The sequence below is a fragment of the Lissotriton helveticus genome, chromosome 7 (genome assembly GCF_964261635.1).
Source record: "Lissotriton helveticus chromosome 7, aLisHel1.1, whole genome shotgun sequence".
Lineage (NCBI taxonomy): Eukaryota > Metazoa > Chordata > Amphibia > Caudata > Salamandridae > Lissotriton > Lissotriton helveticus.
The window spans coordinates 137,617,210-137,639,992 of record NC_136068.1 but is presented as its reverse complement, the minus strand read 5'-3'; the positions used below and the strand labels follow the sequence as shown (position 1 = coordinate 137,639,992).

General features: G+C 48.3%; 1 protein-coding gene across 3 annotated transcripts in view; it reads right to left on the bottom strand.

Moving 5' to 3' along the window:
• Nucleotides 1-7,245: 7,245 nt before the first annotated feature.
• Nucleotides 7,246-22,783, bottom strand: part of LOC144768241 (targeting protein for Xklp2-A-like) — a 68,681-nt gene continuing 53,143 nt past the window's right edge. For all 3 annotated transcript variants that reach the window (XM_078651754.1, XM_078651755.1, XM_078651756.1), the window contains one exon: nucleotides 7,246-7,726. In XM_078651754.1, coding sequence (XP_078507880.1) covers nucleotides 7,616-7,726 — 111 coding nt within the window. In that variant the 3' untranslated portion in view covers nucleotides 7,246-7,615. The remainder of the gene's footprint in view (nucleotides 7,727-22,783) is intronic.

The window sequence follows — 22,783 nt, the reverse complement described above, 5'->3', positions numbered from 1 at the left end:
GTCGCCATTTGCACACGAGTTAGTCACAGCCTGGAGAAATATACTTTCACATCATTTTACCATCACCATTCTAAAAGTTAATAAAACGTATTCTATTTGTTAGACTCATAAAACGCCTGGATACCCTTTTGGATGATCAGTGTGCTTTACAAATCAACATACTGTGTTCCCTCTCTCTCTGCAATGCAAGGTTGTTTGTATTGTTGCTATGTCTTGCACGCTTTTCTTTTAACGCTTTCGTGAGTAGCTGCATGGCCCCTTCTGTGTGTACTTGACCTGCTACTTTTGTTCTAAACAATTGAAGGCCAGAAGAAGGGAAGCAATAATGGTTTGTTTACATTGATTGACAGGAAGCATACTTAAGGAATGACTTGCAGGGCTTATCGTAGTCTTAAATGGATCTTTCCTCCAAGTAAGTGTATGACCACCCACCTTCGAATGCACATCCCCTCACCCCCCAAGAACTGCAATTCTCATTGGTAGAGGTCCAAATCTAGAGCCGCCCACAAAATTAACTTCCGTGCGCGGACTTGTGGTTTTGGACAGTGGCTGCGAGTTTGCCGAAGTTAGCTGATTGGGGAGGCCACACTCCCCGCCATTCTCTTGTTTAGGAGCAGCGCAGGCACCTCTGCAGCCCGGTGGCTTTGTATGAGCACATGGCGGTACAGTTATACTGAATGATAGGTGTATATGGAATAATATATTTGGTAACTCAGCTTTACATTACCAATTATTACTGAGTTTCACTTCTTCAGCTTACATTTTACATAGTGGTGCTGGATGCACAAAAAGAACTGGATCGTTTATAGATTAATTCTGACTTGCAGAATGTGCTGGAAATGTGATTAAAAAACAAAAATCAACAGCCATTCAAAACTCAAGCACTGGTGTTCCCGCCATACAAATACTTACGCCTAGGGAAAAGAGCTGTCGGAGCAAAGCCATGGCACAGCACAATTGCAGACAGGCTGCCTACAAACAGCACTGCTCATGGCGATGCACATATGAAGACAGGCTGCAGACCAGTAGCACAGATCATGGCACTGCATATACAAGGACACGCCTAGAAGTACCTAGGAGGCACTTTTTGAACCCCAACCCACCCCCAATCCCCCTCCTCCCACACCAAAAAAAAAGCTTGGAGAGGCTGGTGCCACAGAAATATATATTGGAAGGTTAGGGGTTCGAATACAAATTCTATGGTAGACAGCACACCCCGTCTGAACAATGCTGTGGGTGGCGTCACTGGCGGGTACCACAAGGCGACATTGCTAGAGCACCCTCACAGGGGATGACACGCTGGTAGCCCAGTCCTAGGCGCTGCCTCTCCCCACTTGTGTAATGCACTGTACAGACCCTCCAGGATTTGAGCCTGAAAATGAATGCTTATAAGTAAAATAAAGTGCCGCAAAAATGCCGCTAAATTTCCATATTTGTGCCGCTAAATTTGCAAATCCATGCCGCTATATCCTGGGGGGTCTGTATATAGGACGGTCAGCCAACTTTACCATACTCCGCTGAAAATCTCTAAATGGTCATAAAACAACGATCGCACTAAATGCGATCTGGTGGCAGCAGATCTCATTCATATGATCTATTCGTGCCCTATGTTGGCTTCGTTTTGGCAAGAAGTAGAAAATACCCTACTCCAAAAGCAATTGATCTGCTCTCCACTTACTGCACCTATGGTCTTACTGTCTTTACGTACGAGAAGTAATAACAATACTGGTTGGCTAAATATAACGATATCTTGTGCTAGACTGGTGGTAGCTAGAGCATGGATTTCACCGAATCCACCTCATAGGACAGAATGGTTAACCCTAATACATGAAATATACTCTATGGAAAAGGCTCTTGCTAAGAATAGAAGCCGAAAGGTAGTAGAAAAAATGGAAAGGATATGGGCTAATTTTGTAAAAAACCTATATGATACAAGCTGAATTGTTTGGGACTTTGAAGGTAGAATGCTTTTGGTCTACTTTGTTTCCTTATATCTTATCTTTTTGTCAGGCTGAAGCAGTATTATGTAAAAGAATATTGTGTAACTTTGTTTGATTTTTCCCTGAAATCGCTCTAAAATTTGTTTGATATGTTTTCTTTATGACATGCTTGCCAAAATAAAAGATTTTTAAAAAAAAGGAATTGGAGAAGTGAAACATGTTAGTCTGTTAATTTTGATTGAAAAAGGATAGTGGAGGGATAAAAGTGAAGGATTTTGTTTAAGCCTTGCAGTAGGAAGAGGCTTTTGGAGGAGTAAAAGGGAGTTTGAGGGAAGGAGTCAGAGGGGAGAGTTTAGAAAGGTTTGTTTTAGGGGATCGGTGTAGTAAAAAGGTGTCAGATGATGTAAGGAGGGGTAGAGCAGGAGTCTAGAAAAGGTTATTTTGGCGATCATAGTAGTGGTATGGGGTTTGGGATAAATGAGAGAGTGGATGTAGAGGATAAAACAGATTTGTCACCAAGGAATGAGAGGGACAAACTACAGAGGTTGGACTGCAAATCCCACAATTCAACACACTAAATGAAGGCAATCATGGGCAGGGAAAACCACACATTTAAAACACAGAGGTGATAAAATATGCAATTACAGGCAGGCTAAAACTACAATTTTTAACTGTAACAACCACAGGCATAGACAGTAAACACAAAGTGAAAAATCGTTTTTAAACAACTTTTTGTCATGGGAAGACAGCGCACTAGTCTGTCTCCTTAGCACTACCTGGACTCTGCTCACTGCAAGCTCACATATATATATACACACATATATACATATGTATATACACATACATATACATATGTATATACACATACATACACATACATATACATACATATACACTGGCCCCACCTCAGTTTGTCGTCAGGGTCTTGGGCAGGAATTCTATATGTGTCACTGCCCACCAAGCTGTGGTCCTTTGGAAGGCAAAGGTTGCAAACCGCATGGGTGAACTTGGTGGCACTTTAAACAGAACCTAAAGGGGTATGTTCCATCCCAGGCCCACACTGTCTTTACAATGACAAGCTCCAAAATAAACTTTGGTGTTCAGTGAAAAATGTTCTCTTCAGGTTTTCAGTTTTGGTTGGGGGATCCCTGAAAAGGAGTAGTTTGTCCTGTAACTCCAGTTCTGTAGTAGGGGTATCTCGGTTATAGTCATAATCTAGTGAATAGTACCGCCCATGTGCGTGGACCCCGGAGCAATCAAAAATAATCTCTTACGGTGTCGAAAAATGCAGAACTGCACAGACACTTAAGAGAGAATTTAAAGACAGATAATGCAGCCTATATCCACAGGCTACACTGTCCAGTACTTCAACTAGAAATTCCACCAAAAATCCACAAACCGCAAAGCCTGTCCAGATTTCCCTTGCTTTAACAGCAAAAACCCTCTGGAATGATCGAGAGGAAGACATGGACAGACAAGCCCCATAGGCTGCCATTATGTGGCTCAGAACAGGATACTGTGCCTTTAAGAGAACTTTCCAGAACTTCACAGTATCCTGGAATGCACTGCAGGTCCCTTTTACTTTCAGTTCTTTTTGAAGGCGTAACACGCCAGACCTGTAGCATTCCTTACATGAATATCTCTCTCCGTCGGGGAGGAGGGCGGGCGCTTATGACTATAACAGAGATACCCCTATACAGAACTGGAGTTACAGGACAAACTACTCCTTCTGTAGTAGGGGATCTCTGTGTATAGTCATAATCTAGTGAATAGAATGGCAAGCCCATCCCCACACCAAAGCGGCGGTGAACAGAGAAATAACACCACTACTGTGCGAACAGATTTCGCAGCGAAGCCTGCCCAACCTGAGCGTCTGCCCTGGCATCAGTGTCCAGGCAGTAATGCTTAGCAAAGGTATGGACAGACTTCCAAGTGGCCGCCTTGCAGATTTCTGCAATTGGAACATTACGGAGCAAAGCAGTCGTGGCAGCTTTGCCCCTGGTGGAATGAGCCTTAGGCTTAACCCCTAAGGTCTTATTAGCTTTGTAGTAACACAATTGTATGCAGGACACAATCCACCTCGAGATGGACTGTTTAGAGGTAGAAAGACCCGTCCTGACTGTTCCATAATTGATAAACAATTGGTCTGACCTACGAATATCCTTGGTTTTATCCAGATAAAATGTCAACCCCCTCCTAACACCCAGGGAATGCAGGGACCTTTCCGCTGGAGAGGAAGGATTCTGAAAAAACGTAGACAAAGTTATGGTTTGGTTAACATGAAAGTCAGATATAACTTTTAGAAGAAATTTAGGGTGAGTACGCATAACCTTAGCAGCATGAAACACAGTATAAGGTTCTTGGCAACAACGCCTGAATTTCACTCACCCTGTGGGCCGATGTAATGGCCACGAGGAACGCCGCCTTCCAGGACAGGTGCTGCAACGAAGCCTTATGAAAAGGTTCAAAAGGCTCCATCATCAATCTGGACAGCACCACATTCAGTTCTCCGAAAGGCGAAGGAAGCCGGACAGTAGGGAACACTTTCTTCAAGCCTTCCAAAAAAATCTTTGATCACAGGGATCTGAAAGAAGGAAGTCTGTGAAGAGCATTTCCTGTAGGCAGTCAATGCAGCCAGATGAACCTTAATAGAATGAACATTAAGGCCAGAATGCGCCAGATGAAGACGATATGGAAGGATGACATTTTCCTTACATGTCGTCGTGTCATAGTTCTTGGACTTGCACCAGATGCAAAACCTCTTCCACTTGTAAGCAGAAGAAGTCCTAGTGGAAGGTCGCTTGGCCTCCTTCAGTAGGTCCATGCAATCTTCTGGGAGATTCAAATGGCCATATTGCACTCAGGAGCCATGCCGCCAAACTCAAAGAAGAGGTTGGGGTGCAACATCTGCCCCCCGAACTTCGTGAGAAGGTCCGGCCTGCACAGCAGCTGCTTGTGAGGAAGGAGAGACCGGTGAAGCAGGTCCGTGAACCACCACTGTCTGGGCCATTCCGGGGCATTCAGTATCATCCGAGCCCTGGGCTGGGACAGCTTGATGAGCACTGTCGGAATCAGGGGAATGAGTGGAAAAGCGTACAGAAAGCTGTTCGACCAGTTGATCCATTCCCCAGCGTCCCCGGCTAGTAGTACTTGGGAGGCGAAGTCTCTGCATTTGCTGTTTTCGGCGGTGGCGAACAGATCTACGTCTGGAGTCCCCCACCTTGTGAAGACTTCTCCTAGTACTTCGTCATTTATGACCCATTCGTGGATTTCCTGAATCAGTCTGCTCAGTGCGTCTGCCTGAACATTCTGCACACCTGGTAGATGGGTAGCCGTTATCGTCAGTCCTCTGGCTAGAAGCCAATGCCAGATCGCCTGCGCCTCCTGCGACAGGGTGCGCGATTGAGCCCCCCTGCTTGTTGAGGTAATACATTGTGGTCGTATTGTCCGTTTGCACAAGCAGAGCGTTGGTCTGGAAGGATGGAAGAAAGGCCTTCAGCGCCAAGTGAACAGCTCTGAGTTCCAGGAAATTGATGAGGTACGTGGACTCCGTCTGGGACCACGTCCCTTGAATCTGTAAGTCTCCGGAGTGCACCCCCCCCAGCCGCAGAGAGAGACGCATCCGTCACAATAGTCTGCGTGGTAATGTCCTTGTGGAAGGGAACCCCTCAGGAGATTCTCCGCCGAACACCACCACTTCAGAGACTGAAGAGCATGTAGAGACAGTCATACCATGTCGTCCCAAGACCCTTTCCTCTGATCCCACTGATCCTCCAAGCACTCCTGCAATGGTCTCATGTGCAGTCGTGAGTGTGGTGTTAGGAAGATACAAGAGGCCATCGATCCCAGTAGAGAAGACACCGTCCTCACTGTTGTAGATGGAGTGGTCATAAGAGCCTGAGCCTTCCGAAGGAGTGATAATCGTCGCTCCTCCGGAGACACGCTTGCTGACAGCGTATTGATGGAGGCTCCCAAGTACTGGATGCACTGGACCGGAGTCAGGACAGACTTTGACATGTTGATGTGCAACCCCAGCTTGTTCAAGAGAACGCACGTCTTCTGGAAGTGCGCTTGAGCTTCCGAGAAGGAGGCCTTGATAAACCAATCGTCCAGGTAAGGGTATACAAACACCTTGTTCTTCCTTAGGTGTGCGGCTACCACTGCCATGCACTTCGAGAATGTCCTGGGCGCAGACTTTAGTCCGAATGGCAGTACTGTGTTTGTGTGCAATGGGCACATGGAAGTATGCATCCTGTAGGTCTATGGCACACAGCCAGTCTCCCTGTTGCAGCTGAGGATAAATCTGATGCAACGACAGCATGCGAAACTTCTTTGCGAATCCACTGGTTTGCTTGTCGTAAATCCAGAATGGGCCTGAACTCGTTCTTGTCCTTTTTGCGGACCAGGAAGAACCAGGAGTACAGACCTCTTCCTCTCTGAGATCGAGGTACGTCTTCTATTCCTTAACAGGATATCGGCCTCCGCCTGGAGATCGCGCAGCTGAACTGCGAGCTGACCGGAGGAATTGATGGAGGCGGGCTGGTGAACCGAAGACTGTATCCATTGCACACAATATTCAGCACCCACTTGTCCAGAGTAATTTTTCTCCACTCGGCCAGAAAAAAAAATTGAACGCTCTCCCCCCCCCCCCCCCCCCCCCCCCGGAGCCCTGTACTTAAGACGGGATGGAGCAGCATTCGTCACTGCAGGTGTGAGGAACAGCTCCTCCGCCGGCTCTACCAATCCTGGCACGAGCAGTAGTAGAGGGAGAGACAAATGCTTCTTGTGAAGTGTCTCAAAAATCACAGATGTCGTAGGTGTTGGAGCAGTCACCGTGATTCCCAATTTTGCTGCACCCCTCAGAACATCCTGGAACGTGCTGATGTCATCCACGGGAGACACCCACGTCCCCAGGGAGTCTGACAAGGTCGGGGAGTAGGACTTGGTTCTGGAAGAGTCCGTGCGGGACCGTGATCCGTGCCTCCTGTGGCACAGTCTTGACCTCGTAGAGGATCTGTGACGACTGCGCGACCTCCCTCTCCGTCCGGAGCGGGATCACGACTTCCTTGGCTTCGGTCACCCTGCCGGTTCCACCGGGACCGGAGACTTTGGCTTGGATGGGGCCCAGCCAAGGCATAAGCAGGGATCTGACCAAGGCGCTCACCTCACCTTTGTACAAGCTCACTACTATGGCTAACATGGTAGAACAAAGTATCACAACAGGGCCCAAGAGTCACCCTATCCTGGAGAAAGGACATGGATACAACAGTGTAGTAAAGTACTATGTGATTGACAGAACAGGCACAATTCTAAAACTTTTTATTATAAGTATACAAGGTTAAAACACCTGCACATAATAGTAAGATAACACTATCAATTCTGCATACTTATAAGAAAGAGTGCATGAGATTCAATGCAAGCAGAGCATCCTGAACTGATTGCATCATCACAAATAGTCGTGCAGGGGATTTAGATGCCTCAGCCAGCAGCAAACATGAACTCCCTATTTACAGAGCTTTTAGATGGCCCCCCTACTCCATCCTTCAAGCCAAACTATGTACACAAAATTAAAATCCGCTACAAGTCCATCGTAGAGCACCCAGAGCTTGAACGAAAAAAGTAATGTCCTTAGTAATGAAAGTGCAGACGTACAGAAATTTTTTTTTTAAAATTGCTCAGCACTGGAAGCGGTCTGAAAAGTTGGGCGATTTGGGAATGGTCAATGGCACCAAACTGGCCTTCACTTCCACAGTCTTGTACTTTCTCACTGGTTGAGCTCTGTGCACCTGTAAAAGGAAAGAGTAGGCAATGTAAAGTAATGAATGAATGAATCAGTCTATCCCATACATCACTACACCAAACATTTTCATTAAAGGAAGACTCGATTTAGATCAGTGTACTTATGGCTGATCTTTTAACCTACCATTATGCTGTGAAATCATAGGCGGAGATTCACTGCTCAAGTAGTGAAATCACCTAGTAAACTTTTGCATCCAAAAAGCAAGAGATGTTAATTTTAGTGACAGATTCTTTATCCAACCGTTTGACCAACCATTCAATTTGCTGGAGCCTTCGTAAATACATAATGCTTGCAAAATATTCAAGCAACGCTCTCATATGGGAGACTGGAACATACTGATCTAGCAAAACTCAGACACCACCATGAGGCAGAAGATTTAGGATTCGCTTCCTGGGAAGCAGGAGGGAAGAAAAAACAAAACAAGGTGTATCAATGCCCCTAAAAGCCAGCTTTCAGTGAGCAGTCCCACCACGGACCCACAATCCACAAGTATCAATTTAACATAATATTTTAAAAGTATGGAAAAAGAGCGTGAGAATTTTTAGGAAGTACAGTTCAGTCAATACTCTCCAAATAAGGTCTTGTAAAAAGTTGGAATTTTAATTTATGGGTCTCAATGACTAACTAAAAGATTAAGCTCTCCCATGAAACAAACTAGTTACTTTACTTTCCGGTCATGGATGTTCCACATGAAGTTCTGGTACTGCATTCTAATCTTCAAGGATTCCATGAACTTTAGAATAATTCCCCCACCATGTGCACAGACCCCACCACAACCCTCAATTCATGTGGCTTAAAGATGGAGTAAAAATTAAAACTGTCCAATACAATCTAACTCTTTAAACAGCCAGTGCTGGTTTTTCATGAGCTTTATACATCAATAAATGTGCCATTCCAAAACTACAATGAAGCACCCAAAGACTAAACTGCTGCAAAAACAGGTTTATTGATGGTAAAGTTAGGGTCTGGGACTTAAGTCTAGATACGTCCAATCACAGAATAAACTACATGGGCATAAAGTTCGCTCCGAGCTAGTTCTTTTTGACGGCGATGTAGTGCTGACCAACATTGACACATTTATCACCATGGTGGATAACAAAACCTGGAGTATTTCCATTGAATCAATCTTTAGAGTAGCAAGCCAGTTCCTAAAACGTGGCTCCAAGTCATGAAGAGACCAGAAATTTTACAAGGCTACTAAGACTATAATATAACCAGACTCTGAAGGCACATTGAATAGAGTCAGCCCATGCCTAAATCAAGACAGTGGTGCACTGTAAATATGTTTTCCATGGGCCTGCTTTAAAAATCTCAGCAGAATGTTTAACCAAGCAAAAGTGGCTGCTTTCCCTGTAGTGCAACAGGCTTTACATGAAGGTTTATTAGCCAATTGGGAGTTAAAAATAAACAAAATCTTAAAAAAATTAAATAAAAAAACACAAACACAAGAACACACAATGTGAGCTTGATTGTTTGAACTAGCGAAACATTAATTTGAGAGAAGGTAAAATTTGATAATCTGCAATCGTAAAGAATCTCAATTCCGATCCATTTGTTAGCCAACTGCAAGAGTACGGTGGACCGGAGTCCTTTTCTAGGCCTTTTTCCCTGATCAGGAAGTACCTTGAATAGAGGTTCCCCAATCAGAGACAAACGGGTTCTTCTGCTCATTTTAATAAGATTACCACCCCCATGCAAAAACAGCCAGTTTGCGTATTGTCGACAACTTGTATGGGTGGTGGCAATGCTCTGAAATTAAGAGTATACATCTAGAACAATTAAGACCCATTTATCACTCATTGTGCTCCAGCGAAACATCTAGATTTTGAAGAATAGAGCCCCACACCAGAGTACTGTACAGTTTAAGAGGATACAGGTGTGAAAAATTGATAGGTATTTGGCATTGGGTGGGGCGGTCACCTTTAGACCAACTTCCAGACAAGGGTGGCTTTTTCTCTTATTGGCAATGAGGAAGTGAGCCTTTAAGCAATCGCTTTTTCGGGCTGATGGTGGCACAAAATTTGAAAGACCTCTAATGCATCGAACCTTCAGGATATGATACAAAAGGCTGTAACATCAGTAACAAAACCTTAACCAATGACTTGGCAGACAACAGAAAGCGCAACCTGCATGACTCGCAATGGTGTTCAGATGCCAACATGTGCCTCAATATGAACTGGTCCCACATTGAAGGAGTTGTGATTTTGTATAATGAGTGCCTGTATATCGAAGAGCTTTGTTATGCAGCTCATGACAGCAAACATGTTGGCGCTGTAGCCATCATGTTTTCTTGCCGTGGAGCAGGAAAGAAGAGTAATTCGGTTTCATTTTTCCTCCCTACTGGATGTCTCCTCGATCTCTCAGGAGGGTTTGGGGCAGCATGCTTCAATAGAGAAGATCCTTTTCCGGAGGACCTTGCAGACATTATCTTTAGCTCCCAGGACCCCAAGCTTGCCCCAATCTCTGCTGCCCTAAGTCTTGTGTCCTGATGGACACAAATTTCTAACACCTGCAATACTTTGCTTTCAGAGTAGTGCAATGTAGGTTTCTGATCCGATGTGTCTTCCAACAGGAAGGTTATTCCTCGTTTGACTCAAACATGAAGGGGATGTAATGCACCTAGATGCCCACTAAGAAACTGCTCTTAATTACAGAGCTTTACAACATTTCCTCATAACTCTACAAGTGCCCCACCCTGTCCCCACAAACTTCCCACAGATTAAAGTATTGTAAGTTCTTGATCTGAAATTGGCGTCCCAATGGCGTGGAATGCAAGGGTGCCCCCCAGACTCGTTTTTGGAGTGCAAGAAGAAATCTTAACTCCAAAAAACAAAAAACCCTACACCCAAAAACACATCTGAAGAACCAAAGGAAGTTATACAAGGGTAAAGATTAAAAAACAAATAAAACCCCAGCCTTACAAGACCTCCCCTTAGGTGAGAGTGGTCCGTAACAGTGATGAGGGTGGTCTTTTCTCTGGACGAGCCTCAATCCATATGAAGCGGTGTCTAGGTGGTGAGTGGGTGGCTAGGTATTTAGTGTTTCATGACTAAACAGGTGGGGTAGCAAGGACATGGGGCGGTAGTTGACTAGCATCTTTGGACCTGCTGAGGGTTTCTTGGATGAGGCCAGGTGAGGGGCCAACTGCAAAGGTGGCAGGGTCTGGTTGGGGCTCTAAAATTCCAGAGGTGTAGGTAATCTTGATGCTGAAGAATAGGGACAGCTGGGCCAGGGAGGGACGCGGCTTTCGATGCAGTCAGAGTGCAGAGCATTTGGTGGCTCCAAATTGAAGGCAGCCTCGGACAGTGGATGTGAGGGAGTTCTTGCTGGCGTCATCCTAACTTTGTGTGCATCTGCATTCAGGTGGCTTGCAGTAGAGTTGAATTAGCCTGAGCTCTTAAGTGTATCCGCTTGCTAGTGATCTGGTTCCAATGACGTTGCTAGGAGCCATTGTATATGCAGGCAGTGATCCAGACATCGAAGTTGGATTTGAGGAGGGTTTTGTGGTGTCAAAGGTTGTGGTGGAAGAATTCGGAAGATCAGGATCCTTCCAAGATCTTGTTCCAAGCCAGTCATGAAGATTTGGTGATGGCATTTCTGCGGTAGTGTGGGAATGATCTACTGAAGTTGAGGGTGTGATTAGACCAGATCGGTGTAGGCTATTGAAATATTGCTGAAGCTGGTGTCCGGGGCCTTCCACTCGCTGGGGTGACTGAGGTTGGACAGGTCCTTAAGGAGGTTGGCCGTGACGGGATCAGTGAGGGCCTCCAGGTGATAGTAGGTCGCCGAGGAGGGCGAAGGCTTGGGGGGGTGACACGTCCACAAAAGGTGCTGCAGTTGGCACAAGGTCCAGGAGGGCTGTAGACTAGGGTTACTGCTCAGGGTGTAGTCAGCGGGGAGGAGGCGATTGAAAGAATAGCAGGTCCAGTGAGCAACTGTGTGGCAGATTGCACACTTCAGCAAATATCTGGTATGTTTGAGGTAGAGTATGCAGGACATGGTGGCTGAGGTGGGGGTAGTTACGACCAGGGCCCTGCCTCTGGACACAGGCAGACTTATTCTGACAAGTTACTTACCTGTACACTATTGTTCTCCAGTATTGTGATCATTCATAGATTCACATGTGGCCTTTCCTTAGCCACATTATAGAGATCACTGGATACATCTCTATCAAGAGACACGTGATAAGAGATCTGGGGATATGGTGGACCGGTGGGGGCGGGGAGGGAGAGTAGAAGCAGGAGTAGTCCTCGGAATGCCCCCCATTTAAGGGGGAAGGTGGTGAGAGGGTGTTGGATAATGGATGATATTGCTTCTGGAGGTAAGCAGTCAGTGACATGAAGTATTTTGTGAAGATATTTGGAACCAGTTTTATGACAAAGTTCAAAATCCTGAAATCGAACTGGAGACAAGCTAACTCACATCACAGAAATGTGTACTGTTTGGGCAGGATTGGGGCTATAAAAAAGTGTGTTGTAACTTCAACGAAGTCAGATGATTCATCTGGTAGCACTTGAACAACTTGTCACAGTGCAAAGGACTGAGAAACATGTTCAACCCGCACAAGAGCATGAGTGCCAGTCTTCCAATTTTCATCACAAGGTAGAACATCTAATAGAATACTTTATTTTGTGGGTGATCACATTAGAACTTCAAACCTCCTTCAGCAGCACAGAGCTTTGATGGTACGCAGCAGGGATTTGAGGTAGAAGTTGAAATTTAAAAACAAGTTCAGCATAGTGAAGTCAGGCTCTTTGTGCAGATTAGGTTTCAAAGCATAGTCCAAGGTTACAAGAGAGAAAGCTGTAGAAATCTGTAATAGAAATTGGATTGATGCTAATAGAACAGCTGTTGCAGATAAAGACTGGTAAGTGTCTCACAACAAACCTCTCATAGGCAAAAAACTGTAGGCCCTAATGATGTAGGCACATAGCTTTCTTCCTGGATATGCTGCAGTTGAAAGTGGCCTACAAATAATGGACATGCTGCAATGAATCAAGAAGGCTGTGTCCAAACGGACTACCATGAAAAGGCATACACACCATGTTGCGCACTTCAGGGAGTAACCAACCTGGAGGAGAAAGTGTAACACCCGATATCAGGCTGCGACATGCATAGCCACATCCCTGCTGAAGACGTCCACTCTGTGTCCTTCAGGACAGCCTTAATTTGTCCTAAGGAATAAGATCCAAGGAAATAATGTTGGCCCATATTTTCCTGTGATACAGGTTACTCTGGGCAAAAGCTTGATTAATCTTCCCATGGCCCCCAGAGCAGGAACACCATCTGAGGAAGCTGTGCGCTTTACAAATGCTGAAAAAACCTTCCAAAATACGCTCCTGCTCAGAAAAATCTAGGGGCACAATACAAGGTGAGGATGGGTTAAAACAATGGAAAGTGGCTTCCACCAAAATGCCCTTGTCTGACTGGGCGTGCCCTGCCAGACAAATCAGCTTATTGCTCAAGACAGTGTTTCACAAAACGCTGCGTCACATGCCTAATTGTCCGTAATGAAAAATCAATGCAATAAATAAAAACGCCTTACAAATCTGTATCTGGTGACATTTGATACGCTTCAAAAAGGATAGAGGTGAAATATCAGGCTGTCTTAAATTGCTGCTTTTATTTTAAATGAGGTTTGGCATTTACAAACTCCTCTCACTTTGCAGTCCTAGAAAGAAAAGTAAATTGAATTGACAATCCTGAGGCGAAGAGTGCGCGCATTTCCTACTTAGGCTTTCTAGTGCCTCCATTCTCAATCTGGTGTGTACAGGCAACCTCTTACTGGTCACCATCTTTTAGTCTTCCATGCAATCACCAACACGGTGAGGAATTGTCGTGAAAGTGTGGTCTAACCCCCCCCACTGCCCTCTCATACACTTTCCATCACAATTGCTCATGGTCTAGAAAATCATAACCTTAATTGAAGCAGTTAAGGGGATGCCTTCCCCAATCTTTTTAGAAAATAGTGCAGCAGATCCTGCAAGCCCTTGCTTTGCGAATGAGGTTATGGCAAATACATTTCCTGCGGGGCTGCCAGAAGACTGAAGACAACGAGTCACAAGATTAAGGATTTTATTTTCATTATAACACCCAAAATAAGGACTTAAGTGGACCTGCAGGAAATGCCGCCAGAAGGTATGCTGAAAGCATTTCCCCCTGTAACTCCAGTCCTGCAGTAGGGGTAGGTGTATAGTCATAATCATAATCTTGTGACTAGTCCCGCCCATGTGCGTGGACCCCGGAGCAATCAAAATGGTCTCTTAAGTTGTCCTCTTCTGCAGTCCTGCAGAGACACTTAAGAGAAAATCAAAGACAAATAAAGCAGTCTAACTACAAGGCTACATTGGCCAGCACTTCATCTTGAAGTGAAAAGGATAGCCATATAATATTAAATTTAACACTTCGTTAAGTTTCACACTCACTCCCCTTCACAAAATCCTTTTTAATGATAGAGAGGAAGGGTTGGACAGACAAGCCCCATAGGCTGCCATTATGTGTCTGGAAAATGGATACCGTGCCTTTAAGGAACTCTCCAGAGACCATCGGTATCCCAGGATGCACAGCCAAAGGCCTTTTACTTTCAGTTCTTTTTGAAGGTGTATAAAGCCAGGCCTGTAGCATACAGTACATTATCTCCATCCACTGGGGATGAGGGCGGGCGCTTATGACTAACAGATACCGCTACTACAGAACTGGAGTTACAGGTAAGAAACTACTCCTTCTGTAGTAGGGGATCTCTGTGTATAGTCATAATATTGTGAATAGAATGGAAAGCGCATCCCAACAAACCAGTGGTGGAGGAAACAGACACCACTACTGTGCAAACATATTTCTCAACGAAGCCTGCTCAACCTGAGCGTCTGCTCTGGCATCAGAGTCCAGACAGTAGTGTTTAGCAAAGGTATGGACCGACTTCCAAGTGGCAGCCCTACAGATAGTCTGCAACGGGAACATTACGTAGCAAAGCCGTTGTAGCCACTTTGCCTCTGGTAGAATGAGCCTTAGGCTTACCCCCTAAGGTCTTGTTAGCCTTCTGATAACATAACTGGATACAGGACACAATCCACCTAGAGATGGACTGTTTTGTGGTGGCAAGACCAGTCCTGACTGACCCATAATTGACAAACAATTGGTCTGACCTACGAATATCCTTGGTCTTATCCAAGTAAAATTTCAACACTCTCCTGACATCCAGGGAATGAAGAGACCTCTCCGCTGGAGTGGAAGGGTTTTGAAAAAACGTAGGCAAAGTTATAGTCAGATTAACATAAAAATCTGAGATCTTAGGAAGGAACTTCGGGTGAGTACGCATCACAACCTTAGCAGCATGAAACAGTATAAGGTTCCTGGCAACACAATGCCTGAATTTCACGCACCCTGCGGGCCGATGTAACGGCCACAAGGAAGGCTGCCTTCCATGACAAGTGCTGCAGAGAAGTCTTATGGATAGGTTCAAAAGGCTCCTTCATCAACCTGGACAGCACCACATTCAGCTTCCATGAAGAAGGACACAGAACAGGAGGAAACACTTCTCAATCCTTCCAAAAAATCTTTAATCACAGGAATCTGGAAGAAGGATGTTTGTGAAGGGCATATCCTATACGCAGTCAACGCTGCTAGGTGAAACTTAATAGAATGAAGCCTCAGGTGAGGTAGGAGAGACCTGTGAAGCAGGTCTGTGAAACACCATTGTCTGGGCCACTCCGGAGCAATTAGGATCATCCGTGCTCTGGACTGAGACAGTTTGAGGAGCACCGCCAGAATCAGGGGAATGGGTGGAAAAGCGTACAGAAAGCTGTTCGACCAGCTGATCCATAGTGCGTTCCCCAGAGTCCCCGGCTGGTAAAACCTGGAGTGCCCCACCTGTCGAAGAGGTCTCTTAGCACCTCGTTGTTTTGAACCCACTCGTGGTTTTCACCAGCCTGCTGAGTGCGTCCGCTTGAGCATTCTGCACAACTGGCAGATGGGTAGCCGTTAATGTCAGTCCTCTGGCTAACAGCCAGTGCCAGAATGCCTGCGCCTCTTGTGACAGTGTGCGATCGAGCCCCCCTGCTTGTTGAGATAATACATTGTGATCGTATTGTCAGTCTGCACAAGCAAGGAGCTGGTCTGGAAGGACGGATGAAAGGCCTTCAGTGCCAAATGCACAGCTCTGAGTTCCAGGAAATTGATGTGATGCGTGGATTCCGCCGGGGACCATGTTCCCTGGATCTGTAGATGGTCTGAATGCGCTCCCCAACCATGGAGAGAAGCATCCGTGATGACAGTCTGAATGGGAATGTCCTTGTGGAATGGAATCCCCTTGAGGAGATTCTCTGCTGAGCACCACCATCTCAGGGACTGTTGAGCATGGAGGGACAGCCGGCTCCTGTCGTCACAGCTCCACCGCTTCAGGTCCCACTGATTTTCCAGACATTCCTGCAACGGCCTCATGTGGAGGCACACATGCGGCGTGAGGAAGATGCAAGAGGCTATCGACCCAGGTAGAGAAGACACCGTCCGCACGGTTGTAGATGGAACAGCCATGAGAGCCTGAGCCTTCCGAAAGATCGATAAGCGTCCCTCCTCCGAAGGAGACACGCTTGCTGACAGCGTATTGATGGAGGCTCCCAAGTACTGTAGGCACTGCACAGGAGTCGGCACAGACTTGGACATGTTTATGTGCAACCCCAGCTGGCTCAACAGAACGGCCGTCCTGTTGAGTGCAATTGCGCTTCCTGGAAGGTGGAGGCTTTGATCAACCAGTCGTCCAGGTATGGGTAGACAAACACCTTGTTCTTTCTCAGGTGAGCCGCCACCACTGCCATGCACTTTGGGAAGGTCCTGGGTGCAGACTTCAGTCCAAATGGTAGTACGGTGTACTGATAGTGATTTGTGCCAACCAGAAATCGCAGGAACTTCCGATGTTTCCATGCAACAGGCACATGGAAGTACGCATCTTTCAGATCTATTGTGCAAAGCCAGTCTCCTCTTTGCAGCCGAGGATAAATCTGGTGCAGAGACAGGATGCGAAACTTCTCCCTGTGAATCCATTTGTTTGCTTGTCGCAAATCCAGAATGGGCCTGAACTCGTTCTTGTCCTTCTTGCGCACCATTAAGAACCAAGAGTAGGGGGGCGTGGCTGGCCGGGCAGCGGAATGGCCGCTTAGACAGCGAGCTCTGCTGCCCGCATAGTTTATCCTGTTTAAATCCTGCCTGCTCCCGCTCGCACAGGCTCGTGGATGACACGATACGACACCGGATGATTTGGGGCATGACTGACGGCAACTCCGGTGTCCTGGCATAAGCGGGAACCCCGTCTTGGACTCCTCCCTGCCCGGGCCGTGGCGGAGTCGGGCTGCGTGCGGAGGTGCTGGAGGTCGGCGCCGGCTGCCGCTGCTAAGTGAGGACGTGGCGGTGCGGGCCTGAACGATTGCCAGACGGAACAGCGAGGGACGGCGCTGTACCCGCGCTGGTGGAGGTGGGGTAAGAGCGCTGTCCCGGCCACGGCTGATATACTTCGGGAATCCCCCGTTGTGCGCCCGCACGATTTTCTCCTGTTTTTCGATCCGGCTGGTGTGGATCGGTAGAGAAAAGGGGCCGCCATATTGGGCTGGGCACGGCACCACCGTTAATGTCGGACTTGGAACAGACATGTGAACCCTGCCTCTCCAGTTAACAGTCCAGCGGAGGTTACTGATTTTACACGCGCTTGGAGGGTTCACCACTGAAACAGTCTCCTGTGTCACTCGGCGCCACTTTTGCCAGCGCCTCGCATGGGGCGTCAGGGACTGTGTGGTCTGTGCATGTTCATGGTGGCTATGGCAGCTTGCCCTTATTTCTCGAGGATAGTGACGGCCCCTGCCTAATGGATCTACCGTGGTTCGCCTACCAGCTGCAATTGACCGGGCCTCTGATGCCGTTCTGAGTGAGGAGCTGCACCCCGAGAGACAGAGTGTCCCAGAAACACATGATGGAGCCCACGGTTCGTGACCTCTTTGTTGTTCTTGGCTCCCTCCATGCTGCCTGGGTGGGAGGAGTCAGAGTGCTTGGACTAAAGCTGGACGCCATTGTTGCCCCTCCGACCGATGGGAGTCAAGATGATCCTGTGATTGTTAGTGCCGCTCGCGGCTTTGTGCCAACACCAGGGTTTACTGTTGCCCGCCTAGAGATGGCTAATTGTGGGGCTCCGTCAGGTGTGAAATATGCGTCCCGCACGGCCGATTACATGAGTGGCGCTGGGGGGCCTGGAACTACACTACGGGCGGAACACTTCCACGGAACAACACCTTTGCCCATTCGTGATGCACCGCCTTTGCGCCCGGCGGATATGCCCTTCTATTCTTTATTGCCCTGGCGGCATCGTGACTTGGAAGGCTGGCTTGGTACTTTGTTGCTGCACTCAGACGATCGTTGGTTGTGTCTTGATGGTTCCCTGATGCAGGACTCTCGCATGGTGTTGGCTTTGCCTCGCTTGCCTGTTAACTCTGATCATTGGACATTGTACTGTGGGGCGGATGTTCGGTTGCCACGCACCAACGGGCGTGTTAAAGCGGGGCAGGGTTGAATTTTTTCGGGTGATGTGTAACGGATTCCCCGGCCAGCTATTGGGAGTTGCTTTAATGCTCTGTCTTTCTAATGCCACATTCGATTGTCAGTTCGTGGACCTGCTTGTATTCGATTTTATGCTGCTTGGTGCGAGCGGGGCAGGGGAAGTTGCATTCTCCTCCATCTTTTTCCCTTCCGTGGGGTGTAGTTTAGGGGGCGACAGACATACTGCTAGTGGGGTTGGGTCGTAGCCATCGGCAGAGATGTAGGGGGGGGGGTTTATTTTTCTTTGTTATTTTCTATGACCTTCTATTCCCCTTTCCTCTCTTCACAAGAGCTGTTGCGTACTCTCCTGATTCTTGTTTATAGCATATTCGGGTGTCCATGTTTGCTTTGTGTATCCTGTACATCTGGTGGGCGGGTGTAGGTAGGTGGCGATTGCTGTCATTACTCTACTTGCTTACTTTGGATTCTCGCTACATTTGGATCACTGTGGCTTATGCTGTGTATTGATTCGTTACTTATTTGCCCGTCCACGGATCTATTTCAGTTCGTCTATTGCCACCGCATATGTCTGTGTATTTCTTCTCTTGTGTTATAATAAAAAAAATAAAAAATAAAAAAGAACCGAGAGTAAAGACCCTTTCCCCTTTGAGACAAAGGGGCATCTTCTATCGCCCTTTTTCTTAACAGGGTATCGGCCTCCGCTTGGAGCTCGAGCAGCTGGAACTGCGAGCAAACCGGTGGAATCGCTGGAGGATGGCTGATGGGGAGGAGGGCTGATGGAAATGAAGACTGTATCCATTGCAGACAATATTCGGCACCCACTTGGCAGAGTGGAGAAAAATTACTCAGACAAGTAATTCTGTAGGCTTCCCTCCCTCCCCCCCGCCCCCCCTTGCCCCTCCCTCCCCCCCTCCCCCCCTTGCCCTTCCCTCCCCGCCCCCACACTGGAGCGGGTAACGGAAGGGGGAGGGGAAGTAGCACCTCAGGGCTTAGACCCGGCCAGGCCCTTGTTTGCCAAGGACTGCTGTCCGCCTCTGCCCCTCTGACGCTTCTGGAATGGTTGCCGCTGGTACTGCTGCTGTTGACCAGCTTGACTACCCTAGTCTTTGAGAACCATACCACCTCTGGAAAGGACGGAAGGACTTCTGTTCTTTTGGTTTCTCCAAACCAACGGCTTTAAGTGTCTCCACCTCTGCCTTCATGCGGGCCATCTCCTCGTCCGCATGTGACCCAAAGAGTCGATCCAGAGAATGGTAAATTAGCGACTTGTGCCTCCGGTTTGAGAGATGTAAGGCGCAACCAGGAATGTAAATTGATGCCATGGCAGTGACCATGAGCCGCCAGGAGGGAGGCGTCCACCGCAGAGCTGATGATCTGAATGGAGACCATCATGCCCTCATTCAAAATCTCCTGGAAGCCTACTCTCCTATCCCTCGGGAGTAGCCCCAGGAATTGCTGCAGGGACTCCAAGGAGCGGTCATAGTGACCCAAGAGCACCGAGGCACTCTACGCTTTCATGGAGGTGGCCGCCGTCCGACAGACTTTTTTCAGCTGAGTCCATCTGACAGCTTTCCTTATCCGGAGGCACCGTAGAAGACAGGTCAGTAGCATGCTGCTTCTTGGCCGCTGTTACGATAACAGAATCCGGTACTGGATCTTATTTCAGGAACGCAGGATCGGAATCCGGGGGCCTGTACTACTTCTGCAGCCTGGACGGAGCAGAATTCACTGAGGCCGGAGTCAGAAAAAGCTCCATTGCCGGTTCCTCCAGTCCTGGCACCAAGGGCAACAAGGGACGAGACAAATGCCGCTTGTGTAAGGTTTCAAATATCACCGATGTAGAAGGTGCGGGTACCGTCAAAGTGATCCCTAACTTCGCTGCCCCTCTCAATAGCACCTCATGAAATGTTACTATGTCATCCTCCGGTGACACCTTCGTATGGGGGAATCCGACAGGGTGAGAGAATATCTCCGGCCACTTTAAGTCCGTATGACGGGACCGTGACCTATCCATCAGGTGACAATGACAGGACCGTGTCGAAGACAGTCACTCCATGATAGAGGTCTCCCTCTGGACCGTGATCTAGACCTCGGGCGATCCACTGGCCTTACAGGAGGTGGGAGCTGCAGAGGCAGAACCGGAGTCCTAGGCTGCGGAGGCCTCGTAGGCGGTGACGGAAGGTGCGGCAGAGATGGAGGAGACAGTTGTCGAAGCTGAGGAGGAGGTGGAGAAGTCAGAGGACGCAAGGGAGGTAGCGGAGGAGGCTTCCTCCGAGGCAATGGGGGAGGCAAAGGCATCCTGGGTCTAGAAGGCAAATAGGTGCGAGAATATTCGGATGCCGAAGACCTAACCACTCTTCTTCTGCGCAGGTCTTGAAGAGGATGCTCTGGAGGCAGACCTTTTTTCAGCCGAGCGCCACCGCGACCGGGGACTCATCGATGCAGAAGATAGGCTGACTACTGAGGCAGAGGACACTGTCCTGGCCCTTGAACGCCTCAGACTTTTCCTTCTGACGTCGGTAGTCTAGACGTCAATGAACTCACTCTTCTTAGACGTCGACTTGTCTTTCCTGGACGTCGAATGCAGAGTAGACGTAGACGGCAAACAGCGGTGTCGCCTCGACATCGAGCGCCGGTGCCTCCTGGACTCATCTCGACATCGATGCTGGTGAAGTCCTAGACGTCGACCTAGGTCTCGACGTAGACGTCGCTTCGACCCACAGCCCTGGGTCGACGGGGAACAGATAGTGGTCATGCCTCTCGACACCGAAGCAATCGACATCAACCGGGACCGGTGCCTTCTCTTGACTGGGGAGCCCCCCAGAGGCCGAAGCACAGGCAGAGGACGATGACCGAGTCCCTCCATGCCCAGACCCACCTGGTTCCTGAGGTCTCCTCTGCTCCAGGCCTTTGAGACAAATCTTCTCCCTGTCACGCAGGGTCCTCCTGAAGGAAGATTGACAAATCTCACAGGCTTTATGGACATGTGAGGAAGGGAGACAGTATGCATACTCTGTGTGGGTCAGATTTAGCCTTCTTCCTGGCACACTCAGGGCACTTGTCAAATAAAGCTGGCATATGCGACAGTCGGCAAAACTGGCTAAAAACACAGCAAGAGGAAGACTCCAGACTTTGAGTGAAACACTCACAACACTTGAAAAGTGCAAAATTTTTTAGAAATACCCAAAAAGGGAGAGCTCAATGCTCCAGGGTCCTGCTAGCAGGAGCCGGAAAAAAAGAACTGAAAGTAAAAGGACTTTAGCTGTGCATCTTGGGATACAGAGGGTCTCTGGAGAGTTCCTTAAATGCACAGTATCCCTTTTCCAGACACATAATGGCAGCCTATGGGGGCTTGTCTGTCCAACCCTTCCTCTCTATAATTTCAAGGATTTTGGTGAAGGGGTGTTCTCAATGAGGGGAAACTTGGTAAAATGTGTAAAATCTGACATTGCTGGCTATCTTTTTCACTGTTAAGATGAAGTGGTGGCCTTTGTAGCCTTGGAAGAGTTAGGCTGCATTATTTGTCTTGATTTTCTCTTAAGTGTCTATGCAGGACTGCAAAGAAGACAGCTTAAGAGATTTTTGATTGCTCCGCGGTCCATGCACATGGGCTGGACTATTCATTAGATTATGACTGTACACAGATCCCCTACTACAGAAGATCTCCCTCCAACCAGAGCCCTAGTGGAGGCCCTCCAATAGATGACCGCCAGAAAGTGAGTCACCGGGTCACCCATACGCAGGATGCCCACAGCTGTGGACACTGCGTGAGCGAAGGCCGCACCGGTTTCCAAAGGGCGACGCTGCAAACTAAGGCAGTCGTCCCAGAGGCCAAGTGGGATCGGTAAGGGCCAGACCTGGAAGTCGGAAGGAGCTGAAGAATGAGGGACCTGCCGCTCTTTCGACGAACACCTCTGCCTCAGGAAGGACGGGGAGCTGCCCTTAGATGCTGGTGAAAAAGAGACCACACAGTGACCAGTCTCCGGGGAGGACGACACCAATATACAGCCTGCATCTGGAGATGACGGAGCGTCCGAAGACGAATCCGCGGTATGACCCCTGCGCAGAGCCGTAGAGTCCACTGCCCGAGGCAGGTTGTTGGCACCATCGGACAAGGGTCCTCCGAGTCACCCCACACCGGAGCCGGGACGGAGTCAGCCCAGCCCCAGGACAACCTGACCCCCTTCGAGATAGCCACCTGTGTGGGGGAACGAGACGGCCTGGGGAGTGACATGAACCCCTACGCCAGCAGCGTGGCGGTGCCAGGGAAGATCCAACCTCCAACTGGCCCTCCGTCAAGGCAGCCGCCTGTAGCGAGGGACGAGGGGCCCGGAGAGGGACAAGTGGTCTCCACCCGGCCTAGACCTGGAGCGGGACAAGGAGGGTCCACAGACCCCTGTGGTTCCGCACGGTCCAGCCGCCATAGCGGCGTCACCTCGGCCTTTGACAGGTCCACCTTATCAAAAGGTCCAAGAGGGGCTCAGGGATACGACCCGAGCTCCAGCGA